Source organism: Vicugna pacos, chromosome 14 (genome assembly GCF_048564905.1).
Source record: "Vicugna pacos chromosome 14, VicPac4, whole genome shotgun sequence".
Classification (NCBI taxonomy): domain Eukaryota; kingdom Metazoa; phylum Chordata; class Mammalia; order Artiodactyla; family Camelidae; genus Vicugna; species Vicugna pacos.
Genome location: NC_133000.1, coordinates 31,583,389 through 31,596,112, shown reverse-complemented (window position 1 = coordinate 31,596,112; position 12,724 = coordinate 31,583,389). Strand labels below are relative to the sequence as shown.

General features: G+C 39.8%; 1 protein-coding gene across 1 annotated transcript in view; it reads left to right on the top strand.

Annotated features, from left to right (window-relative positions):
- Positions 1 to 12,724, top strand: part of LOC140701208 (uncharacterized) — a 541,330-nt gene that overhangs the window by 150,197 nt on the left and 378,409 nt on the right. Inside the window, exon 18 of the mRNA XM_072976649.1 lies at positions 2,787 to 2,930. Within this exon, the coding sequence (XP_072832750.1) occupies positions 2,787 to 2,790 (4 nt within the window). The 3' untranslated portion in view covers positions 2,791 to 2,930. The remainder of the gene's footprint in view (positions 1 to 2,786; positions 2,931 to 12,724) is intronic.

Sequence of the window (12,724 nt, the reverse complement as noted above, 5' to 3'; positions counted from 1 at the left end):
TATAACCTATTGTTGTGAGTGTGAAGCTGTTTCTCCTAGTGGTTTTGACTTCATTTCGCTTATAGCTAATGCTATTGAACATCATTTCATTGTGCTTATTTGACATTTCTATATTTTTCTTGAAAAATACCTTCTCAGATACTTTATTAACCTTTTAATTGAGTTGCCTTTTTATTGTTGAGTTGTAGGGTTGTTTTTTCTTCATTTGGAGATACAAATTCCTTGTTAGATAAATGATCTGAAAAAATTTTCTCCAGTGTGTTGTTTTTTCACTTTCTGTATGGTTCCCTTTGAAGCAAATTTTAAATTTTGATGAACTCCAATTTATCTCTGTTTTCTTTGTTCCTTCTGCTTTTGGGGTATTATTTAAAATCTGAAGTATTTTATTTAAACTTTTATGTATAAAATATCTAAATTTGTAGGAACATTCTAGGAGATGGGTACGGTTGTTGTCCCCAGTCTATGGATAGGAGACTGAGATGCAGAAAATTTCCCTGAAATATCAGTGTCACAGCTACCCAGTGCTGTGGGAGTTCAGACCCTCATGTTTGTCCCCAGAATCTGTGATCTTCACCACCATGCTCCACTACTGCCTGGAATCGTTAATGAATACATCTTTCCTTTTTTGATTTCTTGTTAGTTTGTTTTCTCATTGGGGACCTCATCTCCTTATTTTCCTTTCGGATGTCAGTGTAGATTTATTTTAGGTCTCATGTAGGCAGAAGCATTGCTATCAGTTAACTTCTTTATTACTCACTCTCCAGTGATGATTGTTGCTAGTTGACCTAACCAAGTCATGCTTAAGTCTTTCCTGCTAATGACACTAAAAACAGTCATGACTTATAGAATGCTCAAAGAAGAAAGTACTTGATTGATTTTATTTTGCTACCCAATCAAACCAATCAAGTAAAAACCCCAGTGTTGACACAGACTATAAGCCCTCCAGAATAGGGTCACTGTCTTCCTTCTGTTTCATTTATTTGGTCACAGTGTCTGGATAGTGCTCTGCTGTCCAGCAGTTTTGTGAGGATACTGTGCTCGTGAATGATTGTAAGGACAGAATTTTGAAAAAAGACTGTGTTGTTCATTTCACAAGGGAAAAGATAATATAGAAATACTGCTCAGATCTATTTTAAAATTAAGCTTGGAATTTTGAGAAGAATTCAAGAAACCATACAAAGCTCTTTTTCACTAATTTTAGATCTATCTTAGACACATATGGTTACATAGCAGAGTAACTTATCAAGTACATTTGACAATAGGAGTATAATATTGATTATTTGTTTTAGTTGAAATATTCTACCTGGGATAAAGTAATCAGTGCCCATAAATGAACAAATATGTTTGTATTTCTATGCAACATGGGAGCAGAGTTCATGTTTCTATATAATATGTATGACTGTGTGTTTTAATCTGTCTGTCAGTGTTTTTATAGTTTTTCAGCAATGTTGTAACTTCAGAATTCTTCTAACATATTCACTCCCGATACTACTGCAGTTTGTACTGTGTATCCTATCTTATGCATGGGATTCCACTGTCCCCTCAGTGAGGAATTTCCTCTCCTATTGAGCTAGTAGCAGAGTTAAAGGAACAGTGATTTCAAGGCCTTTGCTCTCCACGTGTTCGCAGTTGCCTATCAATCACGAATTTCCCTTTCTTGAGTTTTCATTTTTCAATTAGAATTTTTGAAAATAATTATTAATATTTTTCACGAGTCTCCCTAGAAACTTGATGTGTTTGTGCTTTTCAGTTTTCAATTTATGAAAATTGTAAATGCACACTTGTTTTTAAGTAGTCCTTTTTCACTAGATATTTGTTTACTTCTTTAGAGTTAAAATAATTTTTTCCCAATAAATGAATCGGTGTGCAAGTTTTAAAAGATACCTTACTTTTTATTTTTCTTATTCTAACAGGTATATTCATTGTACAGAATTTAGAAAATAAGGATAAACAAAATAATAACTTAAAAATGGCCTCTAATCTCACTTGGAGATACAGCTGTAAGGTTTGAAATTGAGAATTACAAGTCCTCTCACGTTGTTCTTCTATTTCAAGTACGTTTTGGTTACTGAGACCCTCAAATTCCCATAGGAATTGTAGCAGCAGCTAGTCAGTTTCTGCAGAGGAGCCCACTGGGATTGTGATCGAGACCACGTTGTATGTTTGCATCGCTCTGGGGACCATTGCCATCCCAGGAATGTTGTAATCTGATCCAGGAATCTGCGTTGTGTGTCCAGGTATTTAGGTCTTCTTTAATTTTTTTTCAGCAATGTGTAGAGTTTACATAGTATTATTTTACTTTATTTTTTCCCTTTATACTGAGTACAAGTTGCAAGTTACCGGGATTTGAATTGTAATATAGCCCCGCAAATTGCTGCCACCATGGACGCTGGGGTCTCTCTGCTCTTTGTAAAATCTCGCACAAAATAGGACCTAAGTAACTCTCTCTTGAAAGAATGATTATATGATTGCTGGATGATGCTTGAGAGTCCTTGTGATGATGTCTTTTTCCCAGACTTTCCCCTCTTCTTAACTATGCCCTTTCCCTTCCTTTCTTCCAGCCTGGGTTTCAGCCTGCCTGTGGCATTGATTTTTCTTGTCTGTGGACTCATCCTTTCACTAGTTCATGATAATGTTACATGTGGGCTGTGGAAACTTGCTAGATGCCAAGAAAGATCAAATCCGTTGCATGCTAGTATTTTTAGAGTGTGTTATTGTATTATCGATTGAAATTAAATCAGGCTGACCCATTGACCATCCCCTGAGCTCTTTTCACTTTCCTACAGTTGATACTGTTCTCGTTGCTGCATGTGCCCTTCCCCCAGACTCGGTTTTGGAGTTGAGTAAGTCACCATCACTGGAGCCCTCTCTTTAAATGATGAAGAAAACCTTTGCTCCTTCTCCATGTTTGGGGACTTGGATGAGATGAGGTAACAGATAAAGAATGGAGCCCCACCTCATTCTGACCACTGCTCTTTCCGTTCATTTCTCCAGGGGAAGTGTACAATTCAAAAATATAAAGATTGTGAGATAATGAGATAGACAAGACAACCAATCATTTATTAAATACCCTTTCATGCCAGAAACAAATGTATTATACACACAAAAAGCACATAAAGTACGGTAGTACTGTGGTTACAAACGTGGGTCCGAGTTCGAGTCCTGCTCTGGAGTGACAAGTATTGTGAGATGGAGAACTGGTAGATCGGCTTAGCCTCTCCAGGACTGATTTTCTGTCCTGCAGAGACGGGGCTCGCTAGGCCTCCCTACCCCGTAGAGGTGCTGTGGGGTGTAAATGATGCGAGTGTGCAGCCCGAGCACACCTGCTCATTCCTCGCAAGTGCAGGATAGCACAGCTTTTGCGGTGACGGCTTTATGATCGCACCTTGTAGACTCTCAGTGCTCCGAAGGGATGTCTTGCGGATTGGAGATGGGATTCTCACTTCTGTAAATACCCAAAGATTGTGTTATTGAGCCTTGCTGATATAAATCTATTCTTTAGAAAGTACATAATGTAGATATATTTTTCAAACATGCATGCTTTTTTTCTTTTATTATTTATACTTCTACCCTCTCATCACGTGGTGTGACTTTTGATGGAATCCAGGAAACAGTCCTAAGCCACCTGCCTCTTCACACTTCTTCGTGATGGTTTTCTTCCTTGACTAGAAGAGGGTTTTGCATAGGAAATTTTGTTTGCTCCCCTTCTCTTGGAGTCTCCCTGTTTGTCTGCCCATCTCTCACCTGTCCATCTGTCCATTTCTCTACCCACTCATTCTTCTGACTTGTTTCAAGAAGCATTTCAGGCAGCTTACAGAAGAACAGATACCAAATAAACAGGTGAGAAAATGGGGCCAATATCAGACAGTGAAGCTCAGAGTTGAGCCTGTGTGAGATTTGCAGGCGTGAGACACACGCCTCTGCCTTGTGACTTATAAGATAGACAGCATCAATGTGCCTGAGGCTCCCAACACACAGGGAAACAGGGTTTGTGGGAGATGCTCAATGTCTGTGAAATAAATAAGTGGCTTAGGAGAAGCCCAGCCTTTCCAACTACTAAGGCTTAGGAGAATATATTGAGTGTCTTCCAAAATCATATTATTGCATCTTTTCTTTTTCAGAGTTTTATGTATAGTTGGTTTACATTCTATACCTGGAAATTTCTCCAAAACTGCTGCCCACGTGAGTCCCATGACTCGGGAATGGGGTGGTTCTGCTCATTGACTTGTGTTGGCCAGAAACGGAAAATGACAGCCTCAAAGGAGCCTGGGATTAATCAGTTATGTTTTGTCAGTGCTGTAGATTTCAGAAAATGCTTTTACCATATTTCTCCGCCTGAGGCGGCAGCGTGCTCTCTTCCCAGCATCAGGAGCTCAGGGCCACGGGATGGTGGGGGCTGACTACACTGTCGTCAAGACAGCTGTGCTAGTCACTGCAGGTGTGGTGCTTTCACGTAGTGCATGTTATGTTCTTTAATAGGTTTCAACAGGTAGTTAATTAACTGAGTTAATTAACATTTAATAAATATAATGGTTTGTTGAAAAGACAATTATAGGCAGAATATAAGTTGTGAACAATATAAAACTGTCTCAATACTGAAATTTCAGTAGGGAAGATTCAGTTTATCTTATTTCCGCCTCTCTTTAAAAGTGAAAAAGGAACAAGACAGAAAAAGCAGAGGATGATTTCTGTTCTTTCTCTCGGCTTGCAGGTGCCTTCACCTCCAGTGGCATCCATCCAGACACCAGCACTGACACTGGCCGTGCTCAGAACTGCCTCAGCCCTGAAGGCACAACTGACAAATAGAAGGGGGCCGCACCCTGTTACAGCGGGTGCTTTCACTTTTTGGGTCCTTATGTAACTGCGTGGTGTTATTCAGGATCACCCATTCTGCACTGTGTGATGGTGCTGCGGTGTCTCCTAGTTATTTGTTTCTGTAAGTACTCATGTATTTTTTCCAATGTGTGGTACTAGACATCTAAAAATGCATTTTTCAGATGAAAAATAATGTGTATTAAATATAAAAGTCTGAAAAAAGGGTCAAAAGGGTCTATCCTGTTCCCAGTATTCAGAGATAATAATTAACACTTTAAAATCTATTTTCTGTTCTTTTCATCAGTGTGTATTAACTCTGTCATAAAAACCAGCGAGCACTGTGTGCCTGTTTGCTGTATGGAGACCTCCATTTTCCATTCGGCTTATTACAATTTTTTTTACAGTATTCTATCTCTGCTGGCATGATTTTTAATGACCATTATAGCATTCTGTGTTGTGGAATCCCCGTCCATTTTACTTTGGACTTAAGTAAACTTTTAAATTCCAAGTAAACTTAACTGGAATACTGAAAAGAGAACTGTGGTGGTACCGAAAGTCCTCTATTTCCCTTCCCCTTTTTTCCTGAGAGTAAAAACTGCTGACAATGTGGAGTATATATTTCATGACCTTTAGGCCTATGTCATATATATATACACATACATAAACGTATATGAGAAATCTATGTATATGTGTGTGTATATAAGCTTTATTGAAAAATAAGGCCATACTATATGTTTTCTGCAGCTCGGTTTATTCACTAAGGTATATATCACAGACGTCCTCTCCCTCCAGACTCACCTGGTCCTTTCAGATAGAGTAGAGTGGTCTCCTGATGTGCAGGTTTGGTCTCTTGTGTAAGGACACCTTTCGTGGGAGAGTACTGTGGACAAGGCCTTGGACCACGCCGAAACACCGGAACTTTAGTGGCCACAGCTCACCGTGATTTACCGCATCATTGTCTTGATGGTGGACACTTAAGTTTTCTCCATTTTCCACTGTCAGAAAGGGTGTCTGACTGGCATCCTTCTTGTACAAACATTCCTGTGATCTTGTATGAGTATTCCTTTAGTTAAGGTTTCTGGAAATTTAGTCCTTGGATGTGACAACTACATAAATCACAGGCTCCTTTCAAGTGAATCTAGAAATTCCTTCTCCTGTGGGGAATGAAAAGATGTAGAATAAATTTTGTAACCAATTCTCTATCCCTGGGTAAGATTCCACTTCAGCATTTCTTCCCACCAATGTAAACAGTGCTGTGTAAATGCTCTGATGAGTACATCTTTTTGAACTGATTCTTTTCGTAAATAAACGATTACTAAAAGTGAAGTTCAGCCTGTGTGTACACACGTTTTCCAGGGTTTATATATCCATTGACATGTCATCCTCCAAAAGATCGCTCACAGTTTGTTGTCTCAAAAATGGACACTAGCTAGAATATCTTTTACAAATATTTGCCAATATGATGAGCAAAATGATTTTCATTGTTTTAGTTTGCACTTTATGACCAATGTGCTATTGAGCATTTTTCACTCATTAGCCACCTAACTTTTAAAAAGTGAATGATCCCTTTTGTCCTTTGCAAATATTTAAGTGAGGGAGCTTCTTGTTGCTTTGTGACAGCTCTATGAATATTATGAACATTAGCCCCTTGTCTTCATCAACATGTATCACAGAGCTTTCCCTTGTCATTTTTGCCTTTCAATTTGTTCAGTAGGTTCATTTTTGTTGTGGCCCAAAATAACCTTTAGATAGTAAATGTCTTCTTTTTGGGTTTTATTCTTGATATTATTCTTAGAAATGCTTTCTTATAATGGTATAAATTTCTTCTGTAGCTTTTTTTAATCTCTAAGATGGAGATGGTAATGGTACTTGTTACAGTGAGGAGAAGCTGAATTGATATGAGCAAAGAGTTGTATTTGCTCTTATTAGTACTTTCTAATATTTACATCACTTTCAGTAATTTTTCTTGTGGTCATTATGACTGGAAAAGAATTTGTTTTTTCCAGGGATTCTCTGATTGTACCAAGACAATTATTGAATTCATACTTTGCTTTTTAATTTGAAATCCCACCTGTAAAAAATACTTATGTACACTAGAGTCTCTTTTTGAGCTCATGATTTATTTCTGTCAATCTTACTTTCTTACTCTAGCACTATATCTTACATATTGTAAAAATTTATTTAATATCTGACAGTGCAATTTTTTGATTTGCTTTTCGATCCCTATTTTTCTTTGCTATTATTATGACTTCATTTTTCCTGAAGAATTCTGATATAATTTTTTCAAGTTAAAAAAAGGATAAGTGTTGTCATGGGATTTTTTAGTAATTTTGAATTATCTTTAGGAGAACGTACATCTTTACAAAACTGCTTTCCTCCATACAAAAGGTTGATGTCTCTACTTTCACACTTCTTACTTTACCCCTCAGTACAGTCCTGTACTTCCTCCATATACAACATGGGCATTGTTTTTGAGTTTATTCCAGATTATTGTTGATGTTTTTGTTAACTTTTTAAGTGAGAAATTTTTGCTATTATATTATTTAACTGTTAAAACTGACACCTAGGAAGGCAGATTCGGTTTGTAAATACTCACTTTGTAACTTCTCATTTAAAATTGAAAGTATTAAGTACTTGTTACAGAATCCTTTCTTTTCTGTTTTTAAAAATTTGTTTCCAAGACTCTCAAAATGGTCATAGCTAAGTAGTATACGTGGGGAGACAGATGGAGAGAGGTAGTGTGGCTCATGTACAAACTTTGAGCACTTTCATGGCTGCCTTTATGCTGGAAAAGCTGCTGAAGAGTCCAGGTTAGACCAGGGGTGGCTTTGTATGCACTTGAAAGCCAGCTTTCCTGCCTGTATGGTGAAGCCTGGTGGGCGTGGCAGGTAGATGATCAAGGTCGAATGGAGGTTATTGGCTGCACAGAGCGCTGTGTCTGAGAACTGGAGACCATCGCCATGGGAAATGCTTGGTGCCAGGAACAATGCAGAGGAGCTGGGGACCCTGTGTGTTAAGGATTTTCCAGCCCTAGTAGTGGGAAGATCAGACTCTGCATTCAGATCTGAGTTTGAATTCATCCTCTTTAGTTTACTTGTCCTCTGACTTTGGTCAAGCTATATACACTCTTTCACTTCCTGTTTCCTTGTCTCTCAAAGTAGGAGAATTACATCCTGCTGCTAGAGTGTTTGATCAGGTTAAATAATTTGTGTCTATAAGATGTCACGTACAGTCACAAGCTCAGTGAGAAAAGGGCTGTTGCCTGTTCTTCTGCAACTCAGTGCTTGACAAGACATGGGGGAAAGCCAGTCCCTAATTTGTGTGTGATGCAAGTAGGAACAAAATTAATGTCTTGCCTTTCCCTAGCAGTACTCTTACAGCTTTGCTTCATTTACTTCTTTCCTCCTTTCCTTTCCCCTTTCCCATCCTCCACCAAAAGAGCCTGAGACTCTCTCAGAATAATAGATTCAAATTAATTTAAAGGTAGACTCATTCTCACGAAATAATAGTAACATAAAAAAAAATCTGTGCACATCCCAGAATACGTTGTATTTGATTTACACACACACACGTGTGCACACACACACACACACAATCAGGCTACCTCCCACTTGCAGAGGGAGAAGGACCACTTTTTCTGAGTTTTCACTCACTGAGCGTGAGAACAATGTCTCTTACACAGACTTTCACCAGGCTTCGTGCATGGTGTTTTTAATTGAATTTCTGCTTTGTAGCCATAGATATAGTCTCCTAATAGAAGAGAGAAAGTGGAGACATAGACATTCTGCTGAGATATTGGTGTCATCATATTTTAGTTGGAAAGGACTTAAGACAGCATAGAGTCATAACATTTCATGGGTGAGAGTCCATTATGTTGTCACTTGGACAAGAACCTGGATCTTCTGCCATCTTGTCCACGTGGGTGAAGAGGCAACTGGGCAGGGGATGGCAGGCATCCTTCTTGCTTGAGTTCCATGTTCTTGCTAGTTTTCATTGCTCAGCTGCCTTTAGTTTATGTACATGAGGCCTCTCATGGGAAGGTCACTCTGTCCTGATAGAATGAGTTTCTTATCAGCAAAAAGCTCTGGACCCACTCATATTTCCCAGAGTTTTCTGCTGATCTGCTGACACTTTATATAATTGAGACTTAAGAAAATACTGAATATAAAATCCTTATTGTTATTGTTTGCCCTCGAGTTCCATTGGAATGGGGTGCTGTCTCAGGCTGTCTAAAGCTAGATCTGAACAAAGATAGGGTGATAGGTTGTGCTGCTGTACCTCCAAAGTCAAAGGGGATTCCCACCTTAGCTTTTAGAATCAGGCAGATTAGTTCAAATCTTGCCTTTACCAATTATTATCTTTGTGTCTTGGGGGAGAAACTGTATTTTTTTGTGTCCAAATTTGTTTATCTGTAAATAAGTTCAGTATTTATTTTAAGGTTTCTGTTTTAGAATTGAATGAGCTAATACACTCATTTATACCTAAAATAGTGATTGCATGGTTCTATGCTGGTGCCTTGGTAGTTGATTACTAAGGGACTCCGCAGTGAGAATTGGGGTGGGGGACTCCGGGATAATAGAGTTTATATTCCAGGATATGCTTGTAAAAGACTGGATGTGCAGTGGATTTTTAGTAAATATCTACTCCTTTCCTAATCTGCATTGATTGTGTATATATCTTTATACTAATATATGAACAATTTTATTGCAATTTAAATATCTTTGTAGTACTTACAATATGTAGCTTTAAAAAATACGTGAAATAAAATGATTTGACTTTTCTTTTCAATAAGCATAACAAAACAAAAAAAAGAAAAAAATGTTTGAAGGAGTAGAAATAATTTTATTTCTTGGAATCAGTTCTGTATAATAGGTTGTTTGTTCGTGTTGTTCAACAGCATATAAAACTGATAGGTTGTGACATTCTGGAAATGAGGAAACAGTGGAGACATACTACCTCTAATGCAGTCACTTTGTTACCAAGTCCAAACTCGTTCTGCTTGCTGCATGACAGGCCAATAAATCGGGAGATGAGATGTTGGAGTAAGGAATAGTGACTTTATTTGAAAAGACGGCAGACCCAGAAAATGGCATATTGATATCCAGTAGAACTCTCTTCCCCAAGGCAGAATTCAGTCTCCTTTTATACTAAAAAGCGGCGGGGATGTGGCTGGTTGTTGCAAACTTCTTGCTGTACGAATTGTTTCTCCTTGGAATCCTTTGTTCCTGCAGCTGTCCATGTGGGTCAAATTATGGTGCCCCCGTATAACCTCCAAAAAAAAGAAAGGTTATTCTCTATTTTGCAACTTGCCATCTGTACATAAGTGTAGAAGAGCTAATATCCTTAAAGATCAGAGCCTGGAGAATAGGCCCTCCTGGGTATTTCAGGCTAAAGGCAACATTCTTTTACAAAAGGTGCAGAAACAGCAAGTCTGAGCCTAGAAAACAAGGTACAGGTTTAAAGTCAGACGAACACATCTAACATGGAGTGAAATTTGTTCTTTTCTATTAGAATTACTTTTTCTACCTCATAAATAATTTTAGTAAGAAACATGAGCAATTTTTTTATTTTTGCTTCTTAATAAACGACTAAAACTACACTTTAGTGAGCAGGGATGCTGTGCGTGCTTTGGGGTCACAGCAAACTCTTGTTGGGGGTGGTCGACCCTGCAACATGCCTGATGTCCCGTGATTGTTGGTGAGGGTCCCCCTAACCAGGGGCTCTCTTCAGGAACCACCATATGGGCATTGACCTCTGGAGACCTGTTTTTCAGCTGCAGGAAAATTTTTCAGAATCTGTGATGGGAAAATCACTCCAGCTGGGGATAATCAGGGAGTAAAGGAAGAGGAAAAGGGCTTGAATTAGAGTAGAAGAGAAGGACAGAATATCAGGGAGCCTGGGGGCTTGGCAGCGGGGCCTCGGGAGAGAGAGTAGCAGAGATATGGAAGTGACCGGCTACGGAACCAGCTCCTGCACCTTTCCCCGCACCCAAGCCACACAGCTCTTAATTGGGCCCAGGAATATCTCCTGTCTGGATGTCACCCTGGGCAGAACCTTGAGAATCGAAGGTAAGGGGTGGGCAGCACTCACCTAGGGGGTCACTGAGGACTTTGATCAAGTCCACATTGACATTCCCAGTCATATGCCTTCACCTGTTCTTTATCTCAGGATCTGAGAAGCAGGAGCAAGGAACACAGGGAGAGATCCAGGAAGACATCTGACTGTGTTAAGAGACGACAGTCACAGCGACACTGGGAGCGAAAACACTTGTAGCAAAATAAAATAAATTCACAACTATTGCATCAGAGCTGCATGTGTGAGAGAGCCTAAGCCTGTCTCAGAGTGCAGGGGACAAGAGGAAAGGAATGGTAAAATTAACACTGATAATTGAAATTTTGTTAAATAGCCTGCTACAGTTAATTTTATCACGTGAATGTATGCAGGTTTATTTCTATGAGCATTTATAGGTTCACACAACCCCACCAGCCCGTCTTGCCCCCATCGGGGTTGGGATTTCTCAAGCATAGTGCCCCTCCTGCTTGCGTGGGCCATGCTGCGGGTCCTCGCCTGGGGCCGCACTGCTACAGGACACTGAGTCCCCGAGGCACGATCTGGGATACATGACAGGAACATCTGTGCTCTTGGCTGAGGGCCTCCGTTTCACCCTGCTGTGTAAGAATGCCGGTGACTCAGTTAGAAGCATGCATCCAAGCCGTCCTTCCGTGTCATCATCATGTAGAAGCGGTGTCTCAATCTTCTGAATTTCTGCAGAATGCGGTTTACAGTCACCTTCAACAAGTGAGTGTGTGTCCTCTTTCAAGTGGAGGAATTACTGCCATTTTCCTGGAACTTACTCACCACTAGTCCATCTGATTTTTCTGTGCTAGGATTCAGTATGGCCTGCTAATAACTCTGCAGTCAGATCTAGAAACCCTGATGAAGAGGATTATTTATTTTCTTTCTTTAGATGATAGAATTTTATTTTCAAAATTCTGAGTTTTCTGTTCTTGGAGGAATTTTTTCGGGGGTTGGATAAACAACTTTACTCTTACCATCTTTGTGACCTGTTGCTATATGCGTCTCACCTGTCTTCTGTCACTTGTGAGGCGGTTCCAATTGTGACCCTGTCCTGGTTGTTCATGTAATAAAACATAAAATCTGTAAAAGTACAGTCCCTTTTACTCCGAAGACATTCCACAAATACTCCTTTAATCTGTGTGTGGTTTTAACAAGACACAATCATTAGAACATATACTTGCAGGTTGCCAGTGCAAAATCCCCAAATCAATTGTCTAGCTCAACATCTAAAATCTTTGTAATCTACGTTGGATTTGTATGGATAAGTGAAGTTGTTTGCTAAGAACTCAAGACCAGGTTTAGGATACAGGCTGATTTAGCTCAGCAGGTCCTCCCAAGCTGAAGCTCTGCCAGAGGGCGGGGCCAAGGGGAGAGGGCGGGTCCTGCCCTCCCTGAGCTGACAGTTTCATGGCAAAGACCTTCACCAGGTGAAGAAATTGAAGTTTCTTCTAAGAAAATTGGGTCTGAAGAGTCCAAAAAGCGCGGGAGTGACACAATCCCATTTGTCTAAAGAGTGGCTGTGGGGCCACTTGGGAGACTCGTGAGTCCAGGTGGGCAGTGTTGGTGGCTTCCACTTGAGCGGTGGGACAGTCAGTGGGTAAAAGCGAACAGATTGAAGGCATGTTTTGATGGTTAAAATGAAAGGATCAATGCTGTCTGTGAAGGTAGGATGGAGTAAGGCCCAGGTTTCTGGGTGGATTAATGAGTTAAATGATGGTCCTGCTGTGTTCTGAGGACGGAAAGCTGCAGAGGGAGTTCTGGGGGAAAACTGATGAGTTCAGCTGTGGGTAAAGTGAAAAGGTATTAGATGTGTGATCTGGGAGCTCTGGTG